Source organism: Pseudonaja textilis, chromosome 16, assembly GCF_049901715.1.
Source record: "Pseudonaja textilis isolate UNSWEBS1 chromosome 16, rPseTex1.2, whole genome shotgun sequence".
In the NCBI taxonomy this organism is placed as follows: domain Eukaryota; kingdom Metazoa; phylum Chordata; class Lepidosauria; order Squamata; family Elapidae; genus Pseudonaja; species Pseudonaja textilis.
This window is the reverse complement of record NC_142005.1, coordinates 1,114,140-1,141,047: the sequence shown is the minus strand read 5'-3', so window position 1 is coordinate 1,141,047 and position 26,908 is coordinate 1,114,140. Positions and strand designations below refer to the sequence as shown.

The following is a 26,908-nucleotide window of genomic DNA, read 5'->3' as shown; positions in this document are numbered from 1 at the left end:
CACTTAACAACTTGTCAAGACAGGTTGTAAAATGGGGCAAAACTCATTTAGCCATGGAAATTATGGGCTCAGTTGTGGTCGTAAGTCAAAGACTACTTTTAAATATATTGAAAAATACTCACTTTTGGAGAGAAGAAGGGTGTAGGAAAGGATCCACTGATTGCTCCTTATTCTGACTTCGGTGTGTTTCAATGCTGGTTTATGACCATAACGAGGATTTGATTGATCAATTGATTTATGTTTCCTGTAGGTCTCCCTGGATCAATACCAAACAGAAGAGGAGATTTATCAACTCTCTTTGCAACGTGAACCCCGAAACAAGTCTACGGTACGTGCAGATGTCTTGCAAAGCAGGATGAGGGCCTTCAGGTCACACCTGGGTGTTGTGATGACCCGGGACAGGACACAAAAATAAGCAAGTCACAAAAATAGAAGAAGGTCCCTTTAATGCCCCCAACTTGGCCCCAATGTCCAATTATCCTCCGCTGGATATCAAACTCTTAAAGAAAACAGTAAATGAGTAAATGCAGTCCGCGCCCAAAGTAAAGTTAATTTGAAATAAAAAACACAACACAACCCACACTGAAGGAATCACTACCGCAAGCAAGGATGATTAATTGCAGACTTCTACCAGATAACACAGCAACTACAGTTGGGAGGAAGCCAAAACACAGATAAGCTCCGACAAGAATGCACACTTCGCTTCCAGCAACTTTGCCATGCGCAGTTACTCCTTTTAAACAGTCCTCCCAGCTGCAGCCCATGAAGGGGATCAGGACCACGTTGCTGTTAAGCAAATCCAGCTTCCCCCCGTTGATTTTGCTTTTTGGAAGCCCCCTGGGGTGGTTGCAAAAGACAATCAAGTGACCTTTGGATGCTGCACCCCTTCTAAATTGCATGCTGCTTGCCAGAGGCATAAATTTGGATCACAATGCGATGGTTGTAAGTGCAAGGACTGGTCAAGTCACTTTTTGGTGCTGTTTTAACTCCAAACAGTCACTAAATGAATGGTCGTAGGCCAAAGACTCCCTATATGAGGAGAAAGTCAGTGGTGTACTTCCTGCATTTTGATCCCATAAAATAATCAAATACAGGTAGTCCTCGGCTTATGACCACAGTTGAGCTCAAAATTTCCTTTGCTAAGCGAGACATTGGTTAAGGGGGTTTTGTCCCATTTTACCACATTTCTTGTCACAGTTGTGAAGTGCGTCACTGCAGTTGTTAAGTCAGTAACACAGTTGTTAAATGAATGGCTACCCCATTGACTTTGTTTGTTGGAAGGTCGCCAACTGTCATAAATATGAGTCAATAATTCCCTCAACCCTGTCCAACTATTTACAAAGTGTGCACTACTATTACTGTTAATCATCTCATCACTCCTTATCACCCATACCCTCCCACTTGTGACTGCATGACTGTAACTTTGTCCCTTGTATCCTTACGATTGATATTGACTGTTTCCTATCAGGTACAACACTTAATAATACTCATAGGGTACAATAAGCAATCAAATCGTACTGTTTCCTAGTATGATTCAATTGCTTATTGTACCCTATGACTGTTATTAAGTGTTGTACCTGATGATTCTTAACTCTGGACAAATGTCTCTTTTCTTTTATGTACACTGAGAGCAGATGCACCAAGACAAATTCCTGGTGTGTCCAATCACACTTGGCCAATAAAGAATTCTCTTCTCTTCTCTTCTCTTCTCTTCTCTTCTCTTCTCTTCTCTTCTCTTCTCTTCTCTTCTCTTCTCTTCTCTTCTCTTCTCCTCTACTCTACTCTATTCTACTCTACTCTACTCTACTCTACTCTACTCTACACTATTCTCTATACTATACTATTCTATTCCTTATTCTATATTCTATATTCTGTTCTGTTCTATTTCAATCAGAATAGAGTTGGAAGGGAGCCTGGAGATCTTCTAGTCCAACCCCCTGCTCAAGCAGGAGACCCTACATAATTTCAGACAGGTGTCTGTCCAGTCTCTTCTTAAAAGCCTCCAGTGATGGAGCAGCCACAACTTCTGGTGGCAAGCAGTTACACTGGTTGATTGTCCTATTAGGAAGTTTCTCATTAATTCTAGGTTGCTTCTCTCCTTGATTAGTTTTCACCCATTACTTCTTGTCCTGCCTTCACACTATTCTATTCTATTCTATTCTATTCTATTCTATTCTATTCTATTCTATTCTATTCTATTCTATTCTATTCAGTTGTCAAATGTCTCAGTTGATCACGTAACCCTGGGGATGCTTATGCTGCAACAGTTATAAGTGTGAAAAACAGTCACAAGTCACTTTTTTCAGTGCGGTTGTAACTTTGAAGCGTCACTAAACAAACTGTTGTAAGTCAAGAATTACCTGCATTTCAAATCCCCAAATGTGGATACAGATAGTCCTTGACTTATGATCATAACTGAGCCCCAAATTTTGGGTGCTAAGGGAGACAGTTGTTAAGTGAGTTTTCAACCATTTTACAACCTTTCTTGCCACAGTTGTTAAGAGAATCACTGCAGTTGTTAAATGAATTTGCGTTGTTGGATTCCCCATGGGCTTTGCTTGTCAGAAGGTCGCAAAAGGGGATCTCGTGATCCTGGAACACTGTGACTGTCATAGATATGAACCAGTTACCAAGCATCCAAACTTTGACCACATGACCATGGGGATGCTGCAACTGTTAGAAGTATGTTGTGGTTAGCCGGCAGCAGGTACGGATGGCTGAGGAGAGCGAGGATTCAGATGAGAGGCCAGGACCCTCAGGGAGTGGACTGCTGCTTTCAGAGATTGTGGGGGCTGGCAGCAGCGATGAGGAGGTTCCCGAGGAGCCTGTGTCCAGTGCGTATGAGCTCAGGGCTGCTTGCAGGAAAGAGCAGCTGCAGCAGCATGGGCGACTCGGGAGTAAGGATGCAAGGTAATAGCCCAACCTTCAAGAAGATAAAAGCCATCTGTGAATCGGATGTTCTTTGCAGGAAGCAAAGACATTTTGAAACTCAGCCTCATTGCGGTATCTGAAGTTGGTTTTTGAAGACTCTTGTGTTGTAAAATATCTCTAGGTAACCTTATCGGTTACTCTTGGCAGTCTTGCACAGTTTTGGTGAGGCTTGTACTTATCAAAGTTAATTAGTTTGCAGCAGCCTTTTAACCGGGGATTCGTAAGAATCATTAAAAGATTTCAGTCCTCTTTGGTTCGTGTTTGTTTTATTGGAAAAGGGTTTGGGTCAGAGTAACGTATGAAAAACGATCATAACTCATCAGTCACTTGTTTTCAGTGCTTTTCTAATTTTGATGGCCATTTTCTTCCTCCTCTTCTTCTTCCAGCCTTCCAGCCCCACATTCTCTAACCCACCCCCTCAGCCTGTTATGATCGAGGAATGGGCCTCAGTGCCAAAACCGAAGCCAGACCAAGCGGTTGTGCGCAAACACATCGAGAAGATGGTGGAGGTAGGAAACCAGGGTACCTGGAATACGGAGTGGGTGTTGTGTGAGGTGGTATTTTGCAGATGTATTTCATGCATAATTCATTTGAGATCTTCCCAGCCCATCAGCTCATCGGTAAGATTCTTGGAAAATATGAGTCAGTTTTGCAGAATAATTGTCTGTTGGATAATTCTATTTTAAAGAGTTCTGCACAGCTCAGCCTTCCACAGCAGGATACCTTCCATATATGAAGATGCTGAGTCCCAAAATTCCAGAGATAGGCCCACTCCAATTTTGAATATTCAGCCATAGAGAAGCAGAGAAAAGTAAACAAAAGCTGTGATCCTTAAGTTTTTGTTCGAAAACCACTACAGTGGGTGCTATGATAGTTCATTTCTTAACAGATAACAGAATAACAGGGTTGGAAGGGACCTTGGAGGTCTTCTAGTCCAACCCCCTGCTCAGGCAGGATACCCTATACCATTTCAGACAAATGGATGCCCAGTCTCTTCTTAAAAACCTCCAGTAATGGAGCACACATAACTTCTGGAGGCAAGCAGTTCCACTGGTTAATTAACCGCACTGTTAGAAAGTTTCTCCTTAATTCCAGGCTGCTTCTCTCCTTGATTAGTTTCCATCCATTGTTTCTTGTCCTGCCTTCTGGTGCTTTGGAAAATAAATTGACCCCCTCTTCTTTGTGGGAGCCCCTCAAATAATAGAATACTGCTACCATCTCACTCCTAGTCCTTCTTTTCTCTAGACTTAAAATTGCCATGTTTGGAGACCCTGAGTTATAGATTTCCGGCATCATCCCAAAACATTCTTTTCTTTTAGTCTGTTTTCCGGAACTTTGATGTCGATGGAGATGGGAATATTTCCCAAGAAGAATTCCAAATCATCCGGAATAATTTTCCATATCTCTGCAAATTTGGAGACCTGGATGAGAATCAGTAAGTGCTAAAAGTCCCGCAGTCTCCACATTTAATCCCTTTCCTTGTATATTATATTATTTCGGTGTGATTTAATTCCAGCAAACTCCTAGTGATTTTAGTGACTTAGGCACACGTCTTAAAGCTCCCAATTTGGAGATCTCTGTTCTAGAACATAGAACATTAAGTGAGTCTTGCCCCATTCCCCCCTTTCTAGCCACAGTTGTTACGTGAATCACTGTAATTATTAAGTTAATAACATGGTTATTAAATAAAGCTGGCTTCCCCATTGACTTTACTTGCTGGAAGATTGCAAAAAGTGATCACATGACCCCGGGATATTGCAACTGTCATAAATATGAGTCAGTTGCCAAGAGTCTGAAATTTAATCATGTGATTATGGGAATGCTGCAATGATAATTAATGTGAAAAAGGGCCATAAGTCACCTTTTTCACCGCCATTGTCACTCCAAACAGTCACTAAACACAAAACAGTTGTAAGTCAAGGACTACCTACTTTTACAATGGTTATAGCAGCCTGGAGTCATGTGACCACCATTTGCATCCTTCCCAGCCAGCTTCCGACAAGCAAAATCAATAGGGAAGGCCAGATTCACTTAACAACCACCTGATTTACAACTGTATTGGTTCACTTAACAACTATGGCAAAAAAGATTGACAAAATTGGGTGCAACTCACTTAATGGAAACTCTAGTCCCAATTCTGGTTGTAAGTCAAGGAGAATCTGTAGGTGGTACATTATATTATTTGAGTGAAGTGGTATTTATACAGTGTTCATTAGATATGACTAAGACATTGATTAGATAACATAATCTTTCTTTAAAGATAAAGAAGAACCCTTATGATAATATTAATGTAATTGGTCCGTGGCCATAACAAAAATTTTGTTCTATTCTGTTCTATTCTATTCAATATTTTACTCTATATTCTATTCTATTCTGTTCTGTTCTGTTCTATTCTATTCTATTCTATTCTATTCTATTCTATTCTATTCTATTCTATTCTATTCTATTCTCTGCTTTCTAAAGAGTCTGTGTTGATAAGAATAAGGTTATTTAAATTTTACATCCAAAGCTAAAGTTGGCATTAATAAACAACTGCAAATTATATTATTTATGGTACAATACTGTATAGGTTTCTGTCTTAAGCTTAATACTTAATATCAAGATCTCCACTGTATTATCTATTACTGTTTTCCATGTTAAAGAACAAAAATAGAATAAACAACAAAAAGCATTTATTTTGGCCATGCTGTATAATGTGTTGCAGATATGGGAAACATTCTCGCTTGAATAAAAATACAATTTTTAATAGTAATTATAGTATTTAACCTATATCTAACCCTACCAGCCCATGTTCATTTTATCAGATGCACCAAGTGGACAACTGAGATTTATCACTGATTGCAATTGATAAAGGCCACATTTGTCCACAAAACTCTGCCATTATATTAGCTGTGATAATGATTAGATAGGGGGTGGGAGGCAGAAATAGAGGTTTTAAAATGTTCCAAGTTTGATTCTAATAAAGGTGAATTTAAGAGATTAAAGTAGTCCCAAGTTTTTTCCCGAAAGAAAGATGAACTTAAGAGGTTTTAAAATGCTCCAAATTTGGTTCCAAAGAAAGGTGCATTTAGGAAACCTAAAATGTATGTTGTTAAGTGAGAAGTTATCAAGTGAGTTTTGCCCCTTTTCACGACCTTTCTTGCCACAGTCGTTAAGTGAATCACTGCAGTTGATAAGTCAGTAACCCAGTTGTTAAGTGAATCTGGCTTCCTCATTGACTTTGATCGTCAGAAGGTTGTAAAAGGGGATCACATGACCCCCTGGACAGTACAACCGTCACCAAAGTTCGCAATATCATAAGCAACTCAAATACAACAAACATCTCTCCTGAAGATATCATTGAAATAACCAGAGATGGCCCTGGGTACAAAATGGCCCCAAGAGTTTGTAGAATTGTGTGCAAAAATGAGGCCAGCAAACGCATATTCATTCATAGAATAAACACCATGGCAAAAACCAATCCCAACCACAAAAAACTTTGCTCAAGACCAGACTTATCCATACTGCAAAGAATCCGCTCCTGTGAATTCCGTGAAGAACTCAAAAACCATCTAGACAATGGAGAAAAGGATCTATACATTCACTACCGAGCTGATTGCATCAAAAGAAAGTCACACAACCCATAACTCCACATCCAACCCCACCCCATCCAATCCAATCACTCAAAACTAGGCACGCACGCCCCTAACTACCTCTGTTCCAACCACAACTGGCCTTAAATGCAAGGTACTCAATGCAAGAAGCCTTGTAAATAAAATACTTGAATTTCTCCTCTTACTAAATACAGCTAAATTTGACATATTTGTCTGTGAAACATGGCTCAACACATCTCTCCCTGACTCCATTACCACAGTAATAGACTATCATGTTTATCGATCAGATCGTGAAATCCGTAGAGGAGGTGGTGTTGCTATCTTCTATAAAAAGTCCCTACATCTAAAAAACATCCAAGTTACCCAAGAGCTGCTCTTCCTGAGACCATCATCTGTGAACTGTCCTTAAATATCACATTTCAGTTCTGACTATGTTACAGAGCCTGATTATGACATCAAAAATGCGAACAAGCTAAATACACTACTAACATGGGCAGCATCATGCCCACACACTTTTATCTTTCTTGGTGACTTCAATTTACCTCATATTAACTGGACCCTTAACATACAACTGAACCCACACATACAACCATCTACAATGCAGTAACAAATCTGGGACTAGAACAACTAGTAACCAACAACACTAGTCTTAACAACTGCCTCAATCTCATCTTCTGCAATAGTTTGAATTCAATTTACGGAATACAAATTAAAGAACCCTTTTCCAACAGTGACCACAACATGATAGACTTTTGTCTCAACATACGTCCACACAAAAATCATCACAATGATGGAATCCTCAATTATAACTTCAAAAAAGGCAACTATGATCTTATAAACAACGATTTCTCATCCCTTGATTGGCAATTTCTATTCACTGGATGCAATACTGTAGAAGACTATTACAACATATTTTTACTTGAAGTCAAAAGAGTCATCAAACTATATGTACCATTAACAACTCCAAAAACCAGAAAAACAAATTACCCATAACAATAAGGAAGCTTCAGTCCAAAACGAAATCATTTTGGCAGAAAAACAAATCTGGTCATGTTGCCAACTTCAAAAATTTGAAGCCGATACAAAAATTTATGCCACCAGATAAAAACTGAATGCACCAATTATCACATTAAACAAGAAGAAAACCTTCTACGCACCAATTCCACCCGCGCTTTGTACAATTTTGTAAACAACAAACTAAAAGACTCAAGGTCCATCCCACCCCTGAAAGGACCTAATGGTAAAGACTGCAACAACGACACCATTAAAGCCAACATCTTTAACACATTCTTTGGCTCAGTATTTGTAAACAGCAATGGATCATGCCCAGTATTTCCTAGTCGAACCACAGACAACTACAATGATCTAATACATATCGATTTTACAGAAGACAATGTTGAAAAAGCACTATGCAATCTAAAACCATCTCTATCTATTGGACCAGACAGAATATGTGCCTACTTCTTAAAAAAGCTACCCACTGCCATAGCCGAACCTCTAAGCATAATCTTTGAAAAATCTTTCAGGACCAGCTCCTTGCCAAAACTATGGTCACAAGCCACAGTCATCCCCATCTTCAAAATGGGAGACCCCAGCCTAGTTGAAAACTACAGACCAATCTCTTTATTCTGCGTCACCTGTAAAGTCATGGAATCAATTATTAACCAATCCATTATCCTCCACTTATAGACAAACAACCTACTCTCCAATAAACAATTTGGTTTCAGAAAAAAACTATCCTGCAATGTGCAACTCTTACACTGCAAAAACATATGGACTACACAACTTGATCAGGGCAAAGCAATAGACGCAATCTACATAGACTTCTGTAAAGCCTGATTCAGTGGTACACGACAAACTACTCCTAAAACTAAAATCTTATGGTATCTCTGGACACCTACATAACTGGATAGAAGCATTCCTGTCAAAAAGACAACAAATGGTCAAAATTGGGAGCGTCCTATCAAATTCTGTACCTGTCAATAGTGGTGTCCCCCAAGGCAGTGTTCTAGGACCAACTCTCTTCATACTCTACATAAACGACCTCTGTGATCATATCAAGAGCAACTGCGTTCTCTGTGCTGATGATGTAAAGCTGTTCAACACCACAGACAATACTGCTACCCTTCAAAAAGACCTCGACTATGTATCAGAATGGTCAAACAAATGGCAACTTCAAATCTCAACAAATAAATGCTCTGTCTTACGTATTGGCAAAAAAAAAAATCAGAAAATAAAATACAGGCTGAATAGTCAAGACCTTGTTGTTCCAAACTCTGTGAAGGACCTTGGAGTACCCATCTCCAATGACCTAAGTGCTAGAGCCCACTATAACTACATAGCCAAAAAAGTGTTAAGAGTTGTTAACCTAATCTTACGTAGCTTTTTGTCTGGTAATATTACATTAATAACTAGAGCATACAAAACATTTGCTAGACCAATACTCGAATACAGCTCATCAGTCTGGAACCCACATTATGTATCTGATATTAACACAGTTGAGAAAGTCCAGAAATATTTCACAAGAAGAGTTCTCCACTCCTCTACTCGTTGCAGAATACCTTATGCCACCAGACTCGAAATTCTAGACCTAGAAAATCTAGAACTATGCCACCTTCGGTCCGATCTAAGTATAGTATATAAACTCATACATTGCAATGTCCTACCTGTCAATGAATACTTCAGCTTCAACCATAACAACATAAAAGCAAACAATAGATACAAACTCAAGGTTAATTGCACCAAACTTGATTGCAGGAAATACGACTTCAGCAACAGAGTGGTCAATGTCTGGAATACTCTACCCGACTCTGTGGTTTCTTCCCCAAACCCCAAAAACTTTAACTTTAGACTGTCTACTATTGACCTCACCCCTTTCCTAAGAGGTCTGTAGGGAGTGTGCATAAGCGCACCAACGTGCCTACCCTCCCTGTCCTATTGTTTCTTTTATTTTTTATTTTTCTTATATGTATCCATGTATTCATAACTGTTTTTACTTATACCTATTATCTTATAAGCAATTGACAAAAATAAATAAATAAATAAATAGATAAATAAATATGAACCATTTGCCAAGCATATGAACTTTGATCACATGACCATAGGGCTGCTGCAAAAGGTTTGTGCCTGTGAAAAACAACTCACTTTTTTCAGTGCCATTTTAACTTTGAATGGTCACTAAATGAACTATTGTAAGTCAAGGATTACTTGTATTTTAAAATGTTCCTAGTTTGACTCAAAAAAAAAGTCAATTTAAGAGTTTTAAAATGCTCCAAGTTTGATTCCAAAAAAGGGTGCATTTAAGACATTTTAAGATGCTCCTAGTTTAATTCCAAAAAAGGTGAATTTCAGAAGTTTTTTTAATGCTTCTAATTTGATTTATTGCATTAGCACCTTTGGCTTCAAACTAGGAGCACTTTAAAGTTCTTTTAGCCGCAACGGTTTCTTCTTCTGCGCCTGCAAACGACATGTCCCAGAGATTTGCTGCGTGTCTGAGGGAGGGAGGGAGAGAGGGAGAAAAAGGGCAGGGATGAAGGTTGTGTCCCATTTAAAGGCCTGGATGCCGGAGCCAAAATATGTCCTGGCAATGTCCTCCATCTCTTGGGAGCAGACCCCTGCGCTGAGCCGTCTCTGCCTTTGAATTCGGATCTCAACTGGGAGAGGGAAACTTCTGCGAGGCGAGTTTTGCTTCTCAAACAGCCGCACCGTTCCTTATTTGGTGCTCTTCGGCTCTGACTGGGCTGCCGCACCCTGTCATTCTCTCAGTTGGTCTTTGCGGTTTCCGGGAGGATCGTTTCACCCCCCACCCCACCCCCCCCGACCTCATCTCAGAAGGGTGTGGGAAAAGGGTGGTGGTGGGGGAAATAGGTGGGGCTTTTGACAACGTCTGTTCACTGCCCGTATGGTTACTGGGGTTCGGGCCCTCCTTTTTCTCAACTGGTACCTTGTAAAAAGAGAAAATATCAGGATGCCCTGATATTTATTATAGGATTTTCCTAAGATATACTGCTGCTGGACATGGACTCTGTTATCCAAAGGAATATGACGACAGTTTTCTGTTCTCCAGCATAGATTTTAACCCTGAAATGAAGACGTTTCTAAAAGGGCTCTGCAGCCCACTGGATTTTGCATGAAATAATAATAATAATAATAATAATAATAATAATAATAATAATAATAATAATAATAATAATAATAATAATTTATTTCCCATACATTTGCTTTTAATAATGCCGGCTCTTACTGCATCATCATTTCTTCCAAGCTTAACATTAGCTTAAACCAAATGTATGTGGGGGGAATTTTTTTTTTTTTTAATGCAAAATCCAGTGGGCTTCAGGCCTCTTTCAGAAAAGCCTCCATCCCAGGACTTCTTCTCAGGCTTTCCAAAAGTTGTGCAGACTTTAGAGCTCTATAGGATTCTTCAACAGTCAAAAAGGGAAGGGCACCGAGGGTATTTTTCTTCTTCTTTTAGTTCCTCTGCCTGACCTTCCTTTCATCTACTAAAAATATTGGTCGGAAGGCCACACCTTTGTTTGCCCTGCAGTTTCTGCAAGAAAAAATGCTTAAAAAAAAAGGGACTGCCTGCAAAGCTACCCAAAAAGATAAAAACAGGAAAAGAGCCAAAACAAAACCTCACACCGGATTGTCATGCCTGCCGTACGTGAACAGGATGTTGCAGTGATGGGATAAAGTGATCGGTGGCAGGAAAGAGGCATGCCTGGCCGGAGATAAAAGGATCCAGAGGTTGGGCGTCTGCATTGTAGCTAGCATAAAACACAGAATAAAATCCCATAAAAACTCATAAAATCAAATAAATATAGTAAAATCACCCCCTCCCCTCCCGTGTTCTCATTGTCAAGACATTTCTCCATAGTTCTTATTGATGGGCTCGTTCTCTTTTTGATCAGTTTCCATTCGTTGCTTCTTGTCCTGCCTTCAGGTACTCTGGACAATAGGTCGACCCCCTCTTCTTTGTGGTGGCCCCTCAAATACTGGAACACTGCTATCATGTCACCCCTAGTGCTCATCTTCGAGAGACCATACATTCCCAGTTCCTGCAACCGTTCATCAGAACAAATTCAGAACAAAAGGGCCCCAAGAAAGCTCCTTAGTTGTGTTTGCCTGACTTCAGCCAGATACATATCCTTGGGATTGCTGGAATTCAGCTCTCATTCTGGCTGGGAATGGTGGGAGTTATCTAATCCCTCTGTAGGCAGAATTTTTAGGGGAGATTGGAAGGTATGGATATCGGAGGTCTGGAACTGAACTGACAATACGATAACGGAATCAGAACAGGGCAGAAAATGGTTCTTATTTGGATTCAAACTTTGGCGGGGCGAAAGGTGAAACATTTGGAAAGGGAGTGGCAAGGTTTAATGCCCTGGGCAGAGTTTGGGGCAGTGGGTCCTCTGCGATGAGTAAACAGTTGTAGGTTTACAGCCCAGATAGCTTACATGTGAAATCTGTTGGTTTGCTTTCTCTTCTCCTAACCATTGTAATTACAGGTAGTCCCTGTTTAGTGACTGTTCAAAGTTACAATGGCCCTGAAAAAAGTGACTTGTGACTGTTTTTCATGCTTATGACCCTTGCAGCATCTCCGTGGTCATGTGGTCAAAGTTCGGACACTTGACATCTGGTTCTTATTTGTGATGGTCGCAGTGTCCCAGAAGGTCCCCTTTTGTGACCTTCTGACAAGCAAAGTCAACAAGGAAGCCAGATTCACTTAACAACCGCGTTGCAAGCTTAACAACTCTTAACAACTGTGGCAAGAAATATCGTAAAATGGCATGCTTAACCACAGACGTTTTGGACTCATTTATGGTTGTAAATTAAAACAGCCTTGTAATACCAGCATGATATTTATTATAGGATATTCTAAGATATTTGGACATTTATTATAGAATATAATATAGATACGCAGCTGCTGAATATGGCGTTTCTGTTGTCCAAAGGAACATGACGACAGTTTTCTGTTTTCCCCTTCCCTCCTCCTCTATCTTTCCTTGCATGTTGTGTCTTTTTGATGGCACATCTGGAGGCAGGAGTTCTTACACTGCTCAGATCTGGGGGTCTTTTGGCTTAAAAATTAGTTTTAAAAATGAATTCTTTTAATGAGTAACGACTAAATGGAGTCTTGGGTGTTGAATAGCTGTCCTTCAAAGGTGATCATATCCTGGGACACCCTTTGCTAACAGGGTTTCCTCCAGAGATCTTGGCCTGCAGCACCCATGTCTGGGAACATTGGGAGTTGTAGTCCAACACAGCTAAAGGCTCCTGTTTGGGACTCTTTGGGAGGCGTGGTTTTTCCAAATGACCTCCCCGCCTGTTAATGGTCTTCCCTGCCCAACAGAGACGGTTGCATCAGTCGAGAAGAGATGGTGTCCTACTTCATGAAGTCCAGCTTGGAGCTGAATGGGAAGATGGGTTTCATCCACAACTTCAATGAAACCACCTTTCTGCGCCCAGTTGCTTGCCGTCACTGCAAGGGCCTGGTGAGCTGATTTCCTACACTTGTGATCGCAACAGTGACTGGGAACCAGCTAGATTGGAGCAAGGAAGCCCATCAGGCTTTCTCTGGCTACTGTTAAAATATGTGGACTTCCACTCCCAGAATTCAGCCAGCCTGCTTTTTGGGAGCTGTAAACCACGCATGTTCAAGCATGCTGGCTGATAAACTCTATACATCTTGAAGCATGCTGGCTGGGGAATTCTGGGAATTAAAGTTCACACAGATTCAAGCAAGCTCGCTGGGGAATTCTGGGAGTTGAAGTCCATCCTTGTTAAAGTGGCCAAGTCTGAAAAACACTAACTAGCTGGTCTTTGGGGTTCCTTTCAACTCCATGATTCTGTGATGGCCACCAAGAAAATTATATAGACATGTCCATTAGCTACTGTGAGTTAGCTCATCTCATGATAGTTTTTTACCTTTATCGTTAACCTCCTTGATTTAATTCTTCAACCTATAAGATTAAGAATTATGTATAAAATTGTTCAGCTGCCTCTTCCCAGGACAGGGGACTCTGTTTACAACCAACCAATGAATCCAAGCTTATTTACAGTTTAAATCAGGGGTGTCCAACCTTGGCAACTTTAAGACTTGTGGACTTCAACTCCCAAAATTCCTCAGCCAGCTTTGCTAGCTGAGGAATTCTGGGAGTTGAAGTCCACAAGTCTTAAAGTTGCCAAGGTTGGACACCCCTGGTTTAAATCAATAACAAGAAAAAGACCAACAATATCATAAATATAATAAAATATTTTTTTAACTTGCAAGAAAATCCTGAAGCAATTATTTAGCTCACTAAATCCCAAATTCTCTGGGATTTCAAATAAAATTTTTATCAAGGCCCAATGCAGGGAAACTTGGCAAAGAAAGACCAAAATCCTCATTCATTCAAAAAGTTTTTTAGGACGGAGAACTTACCTAGCAAAGTGAAGTGGACCAAGGATCTTCCCCAATAGATTTGCTTCACTCAAAATTACGGATGGCAGAGTTTTAATCAGTTTAACTTCAGTAGTATTAAGGCATAAAAACGGTGTTCTCCACCTTGGCAACTTTAAGATATTTGGACTTCAACTCTGGGGACTTCTGGGAGTTGAAGTGCACACACCTTAAAGTTGCCACAGCTGAGAAACTCTCCATTAAGAGAATGAATAAGGGACTTTGACACAGTATGCCAATATTTAGGAAGACGGATTTTTCTGCATTTGAAACCAAGCTCTTGCACCATAAAAAATTAAAATCAAAAGTCCGCAATTTATTGCATCCACAATTTATCTCTCTCTTTCTCTTTCTAGATCATTGGCCTCTACAAGCAAGGACTAAAATGTCGAGGTAATTTGAAGACATTTTCACTAGTCTCCCTATCATTTTAGTAGCAACTCTCTGGATGATGTCTTTCAACTGTGCGAATTTCAAGTTTCAGGATTCCCGGCTAGCTAACAGGGCCTTTGCTAAGAATTGTGGGAGTTTGAAATGCGTTCATTTTTATGTATTAAATTTATACGCCGAGTGTCTTGCTGTTGAAGCGACTCTGCAATTTTGCACTATACAGGTAGTCCTAGACTTATAGCGGTTTGTTTAGTGACGGTTCAAAGCTACAACAGCATGGGAAAAAGTGACTTATGGCTGCTTTTCACACCTAAGACTGTCGCAACATCCCCATGATCACGTGATCAAAATTAAAACGCAGTGTCCTGGAATCATGTGATTACCTTTTTGTGACTTTCTGACAAGTAAAATCAATGGAGAAACCAGATTCATTTAACAACCGTGTCACTAACTTAACTGCAGTGATTCACTTAACAACTGTGGCAAGAAAGGTCATAAAATGGGGCCCAAAGTTAACAAGTAACAACTATCTCATTTAAAAGCAGAAATTTCAGACTCAGTTGTGGTTGTAAGTTGAGGACTACTTGTATATGCATGGGTCTCAGTTCCCAGCATTCCCCAGGCACCAGGCCCATTGCCAAGAATTCTGGGAGTTGAGGTCTATCTATCTGAAGTTCTCCAGGGTTGAAACTGCTGGGCTGTAGGTTTGATGGTTGGTTCTCTTCAACTCTTTTCTCTCCTTCCTCCCAGCCTGTGGGGTGAATTGCCACAAACAGTGCCGGGATCTGCTTTCGGTTGAGTGCCGCAAACGCACCAAGAGTGTCAGCCTCGATGGATCAGTATCCCTACCAGCCCGGTCCTTTAGTTTCTCGCTGCCCCGTCCTGGCCGGACTTCCCTGCGACATACAGGTATGATTCGTCAATAGATGAGAATATTTGTAGCTCAGGGTTGAAATGTGGGGTCCTTGGTGCTCCTTGAGCCGGTGGTTTTCTTGCAGGTGTTTCATTACCCAACATCATCAGTGCTAGAATGAGCAAAAGAACTCTTCCTTGTAGCACTGCTGGTGTTGCCTAGTTGGATAATGAAATGTCCATAAGAAAACAACCAAACTCAGAGAGCATCAAGGACCCTACAGGTATGATTAGGTTGACTTAAAGAAATTCAAATGGATGCAGATCCCTCAAGGTCACCCTTTGAATCCTGACAGCAGCTACACCCAGCCCTATTTTAAAGCAACAAGATTCCATGCCAAATTAAAGGCAAATTAGCTCTCTTTGATAAGTTCCCACTCTATTTGCACAATGTCCTAAGCTTAATCATCCTTCCTTCCTGAGAGTTAGTCTGTTGTTTAAGCCCGTGTTCTGGATTCACACAACATGTTTAACATCAAAACAAAACAAACCAGCCTGCAAAAAAATAAAACCATCGGTTAGGCACCAAGCTTTGCTCAGAGTGAAAATAACACCCCTCCATCTTCCTTTTCACCCAGTTCTGCAACTTATGCAGGATTCTCAATCTTTGTCTGAGACCGAGAGTTGTATGACCCAGCAGCCAGGAGGGAGAGAAAGCATCAGAAGCAAAAATTGGGAGTTTTCCACGCATGGCATGTATTGTTTGTCATACTTGAGCCGAGCAGATAAAATTCCACCCAGAGCGAAGAGGCCGGTGACCTTAATAAGGAACGAACAAATTGAATTGGTCCGTTAGAGAGAAAATCGCTCTTTCCTCCTTGCAAAATCGCGCTCTCTTCCCAGGCTGAATAAAATTGCTGCCCGCCTCTAATTTACGGCCTCTCTGGATTATTTTATATTTTCTGCCACTGATGACCATCTCCTTTGCAATTTTGGACTTGCCTGCTTGCTTTTGGCACGCAGCGCTGCCTTTTCCTGTTTCTATCCTGCGGCAGACCCCTTTTTATTTTTCAACACTTGTCCTTTGAATAAAGGGAGACCACAAGCGGTTTTCAACATCGCTGCGTAGTCGTGGCCTCACCCTGTGAGTCAAACTGACTTCCTTCCATGATAAAATACCACCACGTTTCCTGACAGCTGTTTCCTTCAGACCAGTTTCTCAACCTCAGGAACTTTAAGAGGTATGTATGGATGTCGACTCCCAGAATTCCCCAGCCAGCTGAGGAATTCTGGGAGTTGAAGTCCATACCTCTTAAAGTTCCTGAGATTGATTAACACTGCTGTAGACAGAGTGATGTGTTCACTGTGTAGAAATTGCCGCTGGAAAAAAAATGATCCTTCAATTTGTAACGAGACCTTGCATTTCTTGCTGTGGCCACAAAATACAGGTAGTCCTCAACTTACAACAGTTAATTTAGTGACCGTTCATTACAAGTGCACTGAAAACAGTGACTTATGACCATTTTTCACATGGCTGTTACAATATCCCAATGGTCATGTGATCAAACTCGGACACCTGGCTACAGACTCACATTTATGACAGTGTCCCCAGGTCATGTGATCCCCTTTTGTGACCTTCTGATAAGCAAATTCAATGGGGAAGCCAGATTCACTTAACAACCATGTTCCTAAGCTAACAACTGCAGTGATTCATTTAACAATGGTGGTAAGAAAGGTAGTAAAATGGGGCACTTAACAAATGTCTTGCTTAGCAACAGAAATTTTGGGCTCCATTGTGGTCGTAAGTTGAAGATTACCTGTATTGCAGTTTCATGCAACAAGTAGTTAATGCGATAGTGAATTAAACTATTTGCTCATTTTTGGAGTTCACACAACCAGGTCAGCTGAGGATTTAGAAGTCTGCATTCAAGCTTGGCTAATTTGAACCCAGTGATGCTTGTATGCCCACCCATTGTGTGTATGAATTTTAGAAAGTTGTGCAAACTCATCTAAGCCTGGTTAATGTGTGTTTCTTTGTATTGAGCAAACATAGACAAATTGGTTAGTTTCAGGATCCAGATAATGGTAATTGCATCAAGTCAAATCAAACTATTTATTTTGGCTGCTGAGCAATACAACATTACAAACAGCTTAACAATTTGATTAGAACAAGAGTCAGAGAGCAGAATAAAAGAACATATTCATTTACACAAATAACTATAACTCTTAAAGAATAAAAGAACATTTTTTTAGTACCATTGTGATCACCCTGTAATTTCCATTTCCATTTTTCTGGCTGCAAATTGGTGGTTGGATAAAAGCCACAAACCCAGAAAAAAGACTTTAATCTAAAATGTCTCTGTGAAACTAAAGTTGCTTATGTCCATTGTGATTGTTATTGCTTGACAAATGGGCAACCGTAAAAATCAAATCAATACATAACCAAACAGGGCGGGCTCCCACAAGGCACCAAGCCATTGTGTCACTAACCTAGATAAAACTAACCATGATTAGTTGTGCCAGGTAAAGGAAACAGGACTTCCAGGTGACTAGCAATAGTGTTTGATGCTTGAATTGTAGTAGAACACCGCCCTCTGCTGTTCAAAGAAAGGTGGGGCAGAGGAAGTCCCCCACTCTCCTTCGTACTGTATTTCTCTACACAAGTGTTTCTCAACCTTGGAGCTTTCAGCTGTGTGGACTTCAACTCCCAGAATTCCCAGCAAGCATACACATAGTCCTTGACTTACAACAGTTCCTTTAGTGACCATTCAAAATTACAACAGCGCTGGGAAAAGTGACATCATCATTTTTCACACTTATGACTGTTGCAGCATCTCCATGGACACAAGATCAAAATTCAGACACTCAGCAACTGACTCATATTTATGACACTTGCAGTGTCCCGGGGTCACATGATCCCCTTTTGCGACCTTCTGACGAACAAAGTCGATGGGGAAGCCAGATTCACTTAACAACCAGGCTACTAACTTATCAGCTGCAGTGATTCACTTAACTGTGGCAAGAAAGGTTGTAAAATGAAGCAAAACTCACTTAACAACTGTCTCACTTAGTAACACAGTTGAGTGCAGTTGTGGTCAGAAGTTGAGGACTACTTGGGCTTCAAGTCATAGAATTTCCCAGCCGGCATGCTTTAAGTTGCATGGACTTTACATCTCATGCCTTCTGGAGAATTCTGGGAGTTGTAGTCCACCCCCTCTTACCAAGGTTGAAAAACCCTGCCTTCCATCTTCTCATTCGGTCCAGTGAAGTTACTTCTCTTTGCATATAAGAGAAGACAATTGGGGGAAATTCTCATAGGTGGCTTGTGGTGCCAATCACCATCCCAGGCTATGCTCACCTCATTTACAGATCAAGCCAGAATGTTCTCTCAATACAGCCAAGCAACTAAAAGTTAGCTGGTATGGTAGGGCAACCTGGTTAGAGTTACCTTGGTTTATTGTTCTACAGCAGGGGTCTTCAAACTTGACAGCTTTAAGACTTGTGGACTTCAACTCCCAGAATTCCTCCTCCTCCAGTCATGTCACCTCAGGAATTCTGGGAGTTGGAGTCCACAAGTCTTAAAACTTGCCAAGTTGGAAGACTCTTGTTCTACAGCTTGGACAGTGTCTGGCTTCATTTGAGACCAACTAGAATTCAAGTTAAATGTGCCATGTGAATGCTGGGTTGGAGGGGGGAGAGGGAAGGGAAGAAAAGTCTCTTTCTGTTTGCATTTGACTTACTTACCCCAGTTCTGATTTTATTTCAGAAATCCAGGAGGAAGACGTACAGGCTGGGGAAGACGGGGTTTTTGATGAGAAGCTATGAGACCAGCTCAGCTCAGCAGACGGCCTGGAATCCAAGCATGAGGTTAGGGTTGCAAACAGTTCCTGGGTTCTCCCCTCTCCTGCCTGAGATATTTTCTCAAGTTACAGGTCACAATTGGGCCCAACATTTCCGTTGCTAAGCGAGACAGTTGTTAAACGAGCTTTGTTCCGTTTCACTAACTTCCTTGCCACAGTTGCTAAGTGAATCACTACAGTTGTTAAGTTAGCAATGTGGTTGTTTGGTGAATCCAGCTTCCCCATGGACTTTGCTTTTCAGAAGGTTGCAAACGGGGATCACGTATGACCCTCGGACACTGCGGCCGTCATAAATATGAGTCCGTTGCCAAGCGCCTGAGTTTTGATCACGTGGGGATGCTCATCAGTCGCTTTTTTCAGTCCCCCTTGTAACTTTGAATGGTCATTAAATGAATGGCTATAAATTGAGGACTATCTGTATTTTGTTGGCCTGGCTCAAGGCCCTTCTCTGACCCTCGCAGCTTTTCTTCCTGTCCTTCAAGGCCACTCCCCATACCCGCTACGTCCTGTTATAATTATTACTGCTACTACAGGTGATCCTCAACTTACGACCATGACTGAGCCTGGAATGTTTGTCAATAAGCAATGTGGTGACTTTACGGCCATTTGCTGCAATTGTCCAGCGTATCGCCAGGTTGTTAAGTGAAGTAAGTGGTCGCTAAGCAACCCTCATGGTCACAGGATCAAATTTTGGGTGATTGGCAATGGGCATGTATTCGCAATGTCTTGTAGGGTCCTGTGATCGCCATTTGCAAAATTCCCAGGCAGGTTCCAAAGCAAGTCAATGGGGAAGCCAGATTCATTTCACAACGGTGGCAAAAAGGTCGTAAAATTTGGCGCGACTTACTTTAAAGACTGCATCGCTTAGCAACAGACATTGCGGTCCCAATTGTGGTCGTAAATCGAAGACTGCCTGTAATTGGAGATCCTGTATCTCATACTTTCAACCTAACTTCTTGTGGTTTGTCTTCACAGAAACACCTCGTCCTTCTCGGGGACCACAGCCGGTCTGCCAGTGCTCTCCCCTCCCCAAATTCAGTGGGGCGTGTCCTTTGGAGGATGGGGCCTCTCCATTTTGAAAGCACTTTGGCAAGGGAAATAGGAGAAGCTTCTGCCCCACCCCAAGGCCTTTTAGAAATGTGTGTATATTTGTACCAAGAACTGGATTCAAAGATGTAATAATAATTAGAATAAATTTGACACCTGCTCCATACCTCCGTTCCTTCTTAAACTGGGGTTTTTCCTGTTTTATGTTCCCTCATTTTAGTAGGTTTTTGACAGAAGGAAGTTTTCACTCCTGAAAATAAAATAAAAATGTGTTAGGCGTCATAGCTTCGTGCAGTAGGAAAGGACAGCAAAGATAACCTATTCCAGCTCCCTCTCAGTGCAGAAACCACTACAAGTAACATACTGTATTTTGCAAAAGAAGGGTTGAGTTAGGGAAGATATTGCCCCCATCTAGTCATGAGGCTGGAGGTCTCCGGCCCTTGATTGCTGAAAAATAAGTCTGATAACTCTATTTTTGTTCCACACTGTTTAAAAAATATCTGTTTTTGTTCTCGAGGTCAGATAATTGCATTATGCTAACCCAGACAAATCTTTACCAGTGATCTTTCCAACACAGTGTCAGAATTTAACCTCCCATTCCCCATCCTGTAATGAATATGAAAAATTAATTTAGGAATTACCTGACTCCTGCTATAAACTCAGCCAGTCACTAGCTGAGTTCAGTCTCCAGAGCACACGAACTCTGTAACTGGGTCAAGGAATTTGGGAATCACAGGCTCCCTACATTAGTTAGTTAGTTCTTGGAGCAAGATGACACAGGTTAACACTAGCATTTCTCAACCTTAGCTATTTTTAAGATCGATGGACCAACTCCTAGAATTCCGCAGCCAGCATTGCCAGGGGAATTGCCTTTCTGGGAGTTGAAGTCCGCACGTCTGGAATTGCCTCACTCAAAACACCCTCCTTGATTTAGAACAATATTTCTCAACCCTGGCAACTTTAAGAGGGTGGACTTCAACTCCCAGGATTGCTGGCTGGCTGGGGAATTCTGGGACTTGAAGCTCACCCCTTTTAAAGTTGGTACGTTTGAGAAACACTGCTCTAGTACGTCACTCAAATCCCAAAGTCACCTTCATGTAAGACCTTCAAACCTGTTCCTGCCCATAGAGCAACTGCCACAAAGCTGTTTTTTACATGTTCATGCTGTGCCTGGGGGGAAAAAATAACCCAGGTTAACTCCAACCAAGTTTAAGTTGTTAATGTAATCATAAGGGTCTTATCCTCATTGGGCCCATTGTCCCTCAGCCAAGTTGCAGAAGGTACAAAGAAAGCAATACAGGTAGTTCTCGACTTATGACCACAATTGAACCCGAAATTTATGTTGCTAAGCAAGGCAGTGTTAACTGAGTTTTGCCTGTGTTTACAACCTTTCTTGCCATCGTTAAGTGAATCACCGCAGATGTTAAGTTAGTAACACAGTAAGTGAATTTGGCTTCCCCATTGAATTTGCTTGCCTGAAGTTTACAAAAAGTGATCATGTGACCCCAGACAGGGCAACTGTCATAAATAGGAATCAGTTGCCAAGGGTCTGGATTTTGATCACGTGATCATGAGAATGCTGCAACGGTCATAAGTGTGAAGAATGGTCATTTCACTTTTTTCAGTGCCGTCGTAACTTTGAATGATCACTAAACAAATGTTTCTAAGTTGACAGCTTCCTGTAGATTCTCTCCTCATCCTGTAATTTCGCTCAGGTTTAGCCGAGGCTGAAACAGGAGGCTGGGATAGAAAATTAAGCCAGCATTGATTTTCCATCTGCAAATTGACAGATATGCTCCCTGGTCGCTATTCCTCATGTCAATACTGGTGTCACATTGTCCTCTGCTCCTGGCAACACTATTCAGACCAAATTTCTCCCTTCTGCTCTTTCTTCAGTCTTGCCACAGCCAAGAGAAAGCAGAAAGTTCTCTGTTTATGCTCAGAAGACACACACACACACACACACACAGAGGCTCCCTCAATGTTCCTTTGTTGCTTTGAAAAGTGAAGGATGCCCTTTTGACTCTCTCTTTTTTCAAAAAGGAAAAATTGGGCGGGGGGGGCGGGAAGAAGAAAGGCTATAAGAATCAATGGAAGATGATGGAACTTCCACAGTGAAGAGCAGTCTACCACCAAAAACTGAGGACCTCAGAGTAAAGAATCATGGAGACTTCTGAGTCCAGATGTAGTTCTGCTGAATGTGCAGCTGTTGGGGGGTAGTAATGTTCATAGGTCACACCTGGATTTGTACTACAGGTAGTCCTCAACTTACAACAGTTCATTTAGTGACCATTCAAAGTTACGATGGCACTGAAAAAAGGGACTTATGACCATTTTTCACACTTACAACCACTGTAGCATTCCCTACAGTTACATGATCAAAATCCAGAGGCTTGACCACTGGCTCATATTTATGATGGTTGGCAGTGTGTCCTTTTGTGCCCAGCAAAGTCAAGGAGGAAACCAGATTCACTTAACAACCATGTTACTAACTTAACAACTGCAATGATTCACTTAAGAACCATGGCCAGACAGGTCATAAAATGGGGCAAAACTCATTTAACAAATGTCTTACTTAGCAACATAAATTTTGGGCTCAATTGTGGTCGTACATTGAGAGTACCTATATATCCAAAATTTGTTTTTTTCCTGTGTCTTAGATGCTATATTTCAATTTTAGAGGTTATTTCAATCTGAATAGACTTTCAGTAATATGCACTGAATTTACTCCCTTTTATTATAACTTGTGCTGTATTGACTGTGTGTCTTGTGATTAATATTCCCCGTAGAGCTTAAAACCAATTTTCAGCCTTTTTAAGATAATATATTCAGTTCATCATAATTAACTAAGGTTACACTGGACAGCTCTAATCCTGTGACCTTTCAAAATCCCTTGCCTATTCCCAGGCATTTTATTTTTGATTCTTGTTTCTTCTTTAATAGTTATCTACCTTCTTTTAAAACATTTAATGAAAATATGAAAGAAGGCAAGAAGGCAAATCTCTATTTAAAAATAAAAAGCTCGGGAAAGAGAATTATGAAAAATATTGATGAAGGCTGGATGGCTCGGGTGATAAGAGGAAGGCAGCTGTCAGCAACTGGAGCTCTGCTGTTGCCGTCTTTACAGGTTAAGTGGATGAAGGAAAGATGAAATAAGACATGTTTTTTCTAAGGGTGTCATTGATCTTTCGGAGGCAGAAGTCTTTGGGCAAATCCACCTCTGCAAAGATGATCCCTTGCCCCAACCTCCTGGCCCAAGACCCAGAGGCAACCCAGTGAGATTCACTCTCAATTCTAGGCTGCATTAATAGAGAATCAAGATCATGTGAAGTGTTACTACTGCTTTACAAAGCCTTAGTAAGACCACACTTGGATTATTGCATCCAATTTTGGCCACCACAATATAAAAAAGACGTTGAAAACCTGGAAAGAGTGCAGAGAAGAGCAACAAAGAGGATTAGGGGGCTGGAGGATGAAACATGCAAAGAACGGTTGCTGGAATTGGGTGTGTAAAATTTAACGAAAAGAAGGACCAGAGGTGACAAGATAGCAGTGTTCCAGTATTTGACGGGTTGACACAAAGAAAGAGGGGGGGTCCATCTATTCTCCAAAGCATCTGAAAGCAGGAAAGATGCAATGAATGGAAACGAACCAAGGAGAGAAGCAACCTAGAACTAAGGGAAAATTTCCTGACAGTTACAACAATTAACCAGTGGAACAACTTGCCTCCAGAAGTTGTGGGTGCCCCATCACTGGAGGCTTTTAAGAAGAAACTGGATAGACACCTGTCTAGAATAGTTAGGTATCCTACTCGAGCATGGAGTCAGACTAGAAGACCCTCCAAGGTCCCTTCCAACTCTGTTATTTTATGTTCACTCGAGATCATATTTTTAACCATTTGTTCAGTGGCCGTTAAAAATTACAATGGCATTGAATAAAGTGATTTATGCTAAGTTCTCACACTTATGCCATCATAGCATCACTGGTCAGGTGATCAAAATTTGGTTGCTTGGCAACCAGCATTTATCTATGATGGTTGCAGCATACTGGATGATGTGATTACCATTTGCAACCTTAACCACCAGCTTCCAGCAAGCAAAGTCAATGGGGGAAGCTGGATTTGTTTAATGACCGTGTGATTCACTTAACAACTGCAGTTGCCAAGTGCCCAGATTGTGATCACCTCACTTCAGGAATAGGATGAAGGTCATAAGTTTGAATTTAGGTCATAATTGACTATTTCAGAGGTCATTTGAGCCATCATTAAGTGAACGGATATAAGTCAAGGACTACCTGTTGCAAAAACTGGTTTAGTTTGGTGGGTTCCTCTGCTGTCTCCAACCTGATGCCTATGGATTGTGGGATTACAAATCCCAGCATCCCCAGCCACAAGCAAAAAAGAAACTGCAAAGTCCAATTTATTTTTGACCAATAGTTTTCTCCTTCCACTAAGAGTTAACATGAATCAGGACAGTAACAATATACAGGTAATCCTCAACTTACAACAATTCATTTAGTGACCATTTGAAGTTACAACAGCACTGAAAAAAGTGACATGACCATTTTTCACACTTGTGACCATTGCAGCATCCTCAAGGTCATGTGATCAAATTTCAGCTAACTCCTGTTTATGACAGTTGCAGTGTCCTGAGGTCATGTGATCCTCTTTTGTGACCTTCTGACAAGCAAAATCAAAGGGGAAACCAAATTCACTTAATCATGTTAATAACTTGACACCTGCAATGATTCACTTAACAACGGTGGCAAGAAAAGTCCTAAAATGGAACCAAATTCACTTAACAACTGTGTGACTTATAAACAAATATTTTAGGCTCAAATATGGTCGCATGTTGAGGACTACCTGTATTCAATAAAAAGCAATAAATTCCTTACTGGGTGATCCAAGATCACAATAGTCATCAATCATTTTGACAGCCCTCCTGAAATTCATAATTTAACCAATCGTGGTTTATTAGGTTATTTTAATTGCCTGGATTGCATAGTTGACTAAACTCAAAATCCAATTAAATGTTGCGGCTGTGCTCAGAAAACAAACAGGCCACAAATTTTCAATTTGTGGTTTAATGTAGTAGTCTGGTTCATGCAGGGATCAGATTTATGTCTAGTTTAGCATGTTATGTGAACTGAGCCACTGAGACATAAACTGGGTTTCTATCACATGATAAACGAGCAATTTGCTAGTTCCATTTTCTGTAACTTGCAAGAATATTTCAGCCTAAGGGAGGCTTCGAAACCTTTTTCACTCCCTTGCAGCTTCAAATTTTATGGCACAAATGCAGAATGGAAAAAAAAACCAGGAATCTGAGAGAAAAAGGCCATAGTTATATAGAATAATTTATTTGTGGGCAAATAATTACTCACTGATAACTAATGCATAAAACTCAACTCATGCATTTTATAAGTTTGAATAATCTCAGTGTAATTTCAGCTTGGTTGCATTTTTAATAAAAGGGCATAAAACACATATTAAACTATCCGCCACCCCTTTGCTTTCTCCCAACAGCCTTTTATTATTTTGAGAACAATAATTGCAATCATTAAAGGCTAAATATTTAAATGCACTTTGAATGCCTTTTTTAAAAAGGGATATGTGTTTTTGTTAAAAAAGGCCCCTTGCATGCCCTGTAATTTCATCCCCTTTAGGTGCCCATTTGCAGCTTGTGTTCCTAGTTATGCCTACTTAAGGGTAAAACAGATTAGCGACACCTGTGACCATATTTGTCATGACGTCCCTAACTTCAGAGAGTTTTGGGGGAGCAAAAATGAAAGTTTCAGAGTGAAAATGCAATGTTTAAGGTAAGACCCCACCGTGCACAGCTCAGGAAGCTAGAAATATCTCAGCAAAAGGATGCCCAGCATTTTAAGGGGGCATTGGAAGGGGACAATTGGTCATCCATCTTGGTTGCAGCAACTAGGTGAATTAGGCAGAGAGCCAGGAAGGTCTGCAGGCTAGGTCAGAAAAGTTAAGATGAGGACCAGGATGGTGAGATCTACTCTTGTGCATTAGGCATAAAAAGCAAGTGGAGTTTTGATCACATGATCACGGTTGAACTTTCTGACCTACAGAGTCATGAAATGAAGTCCTGAGGGCCACCAAAGGAAGCAAATGACAAATTGAGCAACAACAGCAAGGCTGTCTCATGTTGTGAAGACCATGGTAAACTGTTCCTGTTCAGATAGACTGCGCATCTTAAAGCATGCTGGTTGGGGAATTCTGGGAGTTGAAGTCCACAAGTCTTAAAGTTAACAAGTTTGGAGACCCCTAACTTTGGAGATCAAAAACAAAGAGAGGTGATTTTTATTCAGTAGCTACTTGAGAATTTTTATATCAAAATATATTTTATTCTTTATACTGTTTTCATATTCCCTTAAAATATTAACAGAATCAACAATGGTCTGAGAATCAGTATCTCCACTAGATAACTGATGATCAAGCTGAAATTAAGTTAATCAAGTAAAAAAATTGCAAACAGGAGAAAATCCCTTTCTCAAAACCCCAAGTAAATTACCCAGACCTAATCCACATATCAAAGGATGAGGTCTGCAAATACAGAGTTAATTAAATTATGTCTCCCAGAGGAACTGGGAGAAGAATAAACATGACTACACACACATACACACACACACACACACACACCTCTCAAGTGTCACCCTTGAATCAGCCCATGACACCCCAGACAAGCTCCGCCTATAAAAATCTGTACCCTATTTCTTGGCAGCCTCTCCTTAAAGGTAAACTGTTTTACTTTTCGGAATAAATATTTCTGCTTTCC

The 26,908-nt window shown here is 40.8% G+C and overlaps 1 protein-coding gene across 5 annotated transcripts in view; it reads left to right on the top strand.

The window, feature by feature from the left end:
- Positions 1 to 20,280, top strand: part of RASGRP2 (RAS guanyl releasing protein 2) — a 51,733-nt gene extending 31,453 nt beyond the window's left edge. For all 5 annotated transcript variants that reach the window (XM_087913859.1, XM_087913857.1, XM_087913860.1 and 2 more), the window contains 8 exons: positions 251 to 328; positions 3,318 to 3,440; positions 4,251 to 4,366; positions 12,877 to 13,018; positions 14,322 to 14,358; positions 15,106 to 15,264; positions 18,974 to 19,074; positions 20,043 to 20,280. In XM_087913859.1, the coding sequence (XP_087769985.1) occupies positions 251 to 328; positions 3,318 to 3,440; positions 4,251 to 4,366; positions 12,877 to 13,018; positions 14,322 to 14,358; positions 15,106 to 15,264; positions 18,974 to 19,032 (714 nt within the window). In that variant the 3' untranslated portion in view covers positions 19,033 to 19,074; positions 20,043 to 20,280. The remainder of the gene's footprint in view (positions 1 to 250; positions 329 to 3,317; positions 3,441 to 4,250; positions 4,367 to 12,876; positions 13,019 to 14,321; positions 14,359 to 15,105; positions 15,265 to 18,973; positions 19,075 to 20,042) is intronic.
- Positions 20,281 to 26,908: the final 6,628 nt, after the last annotated feature.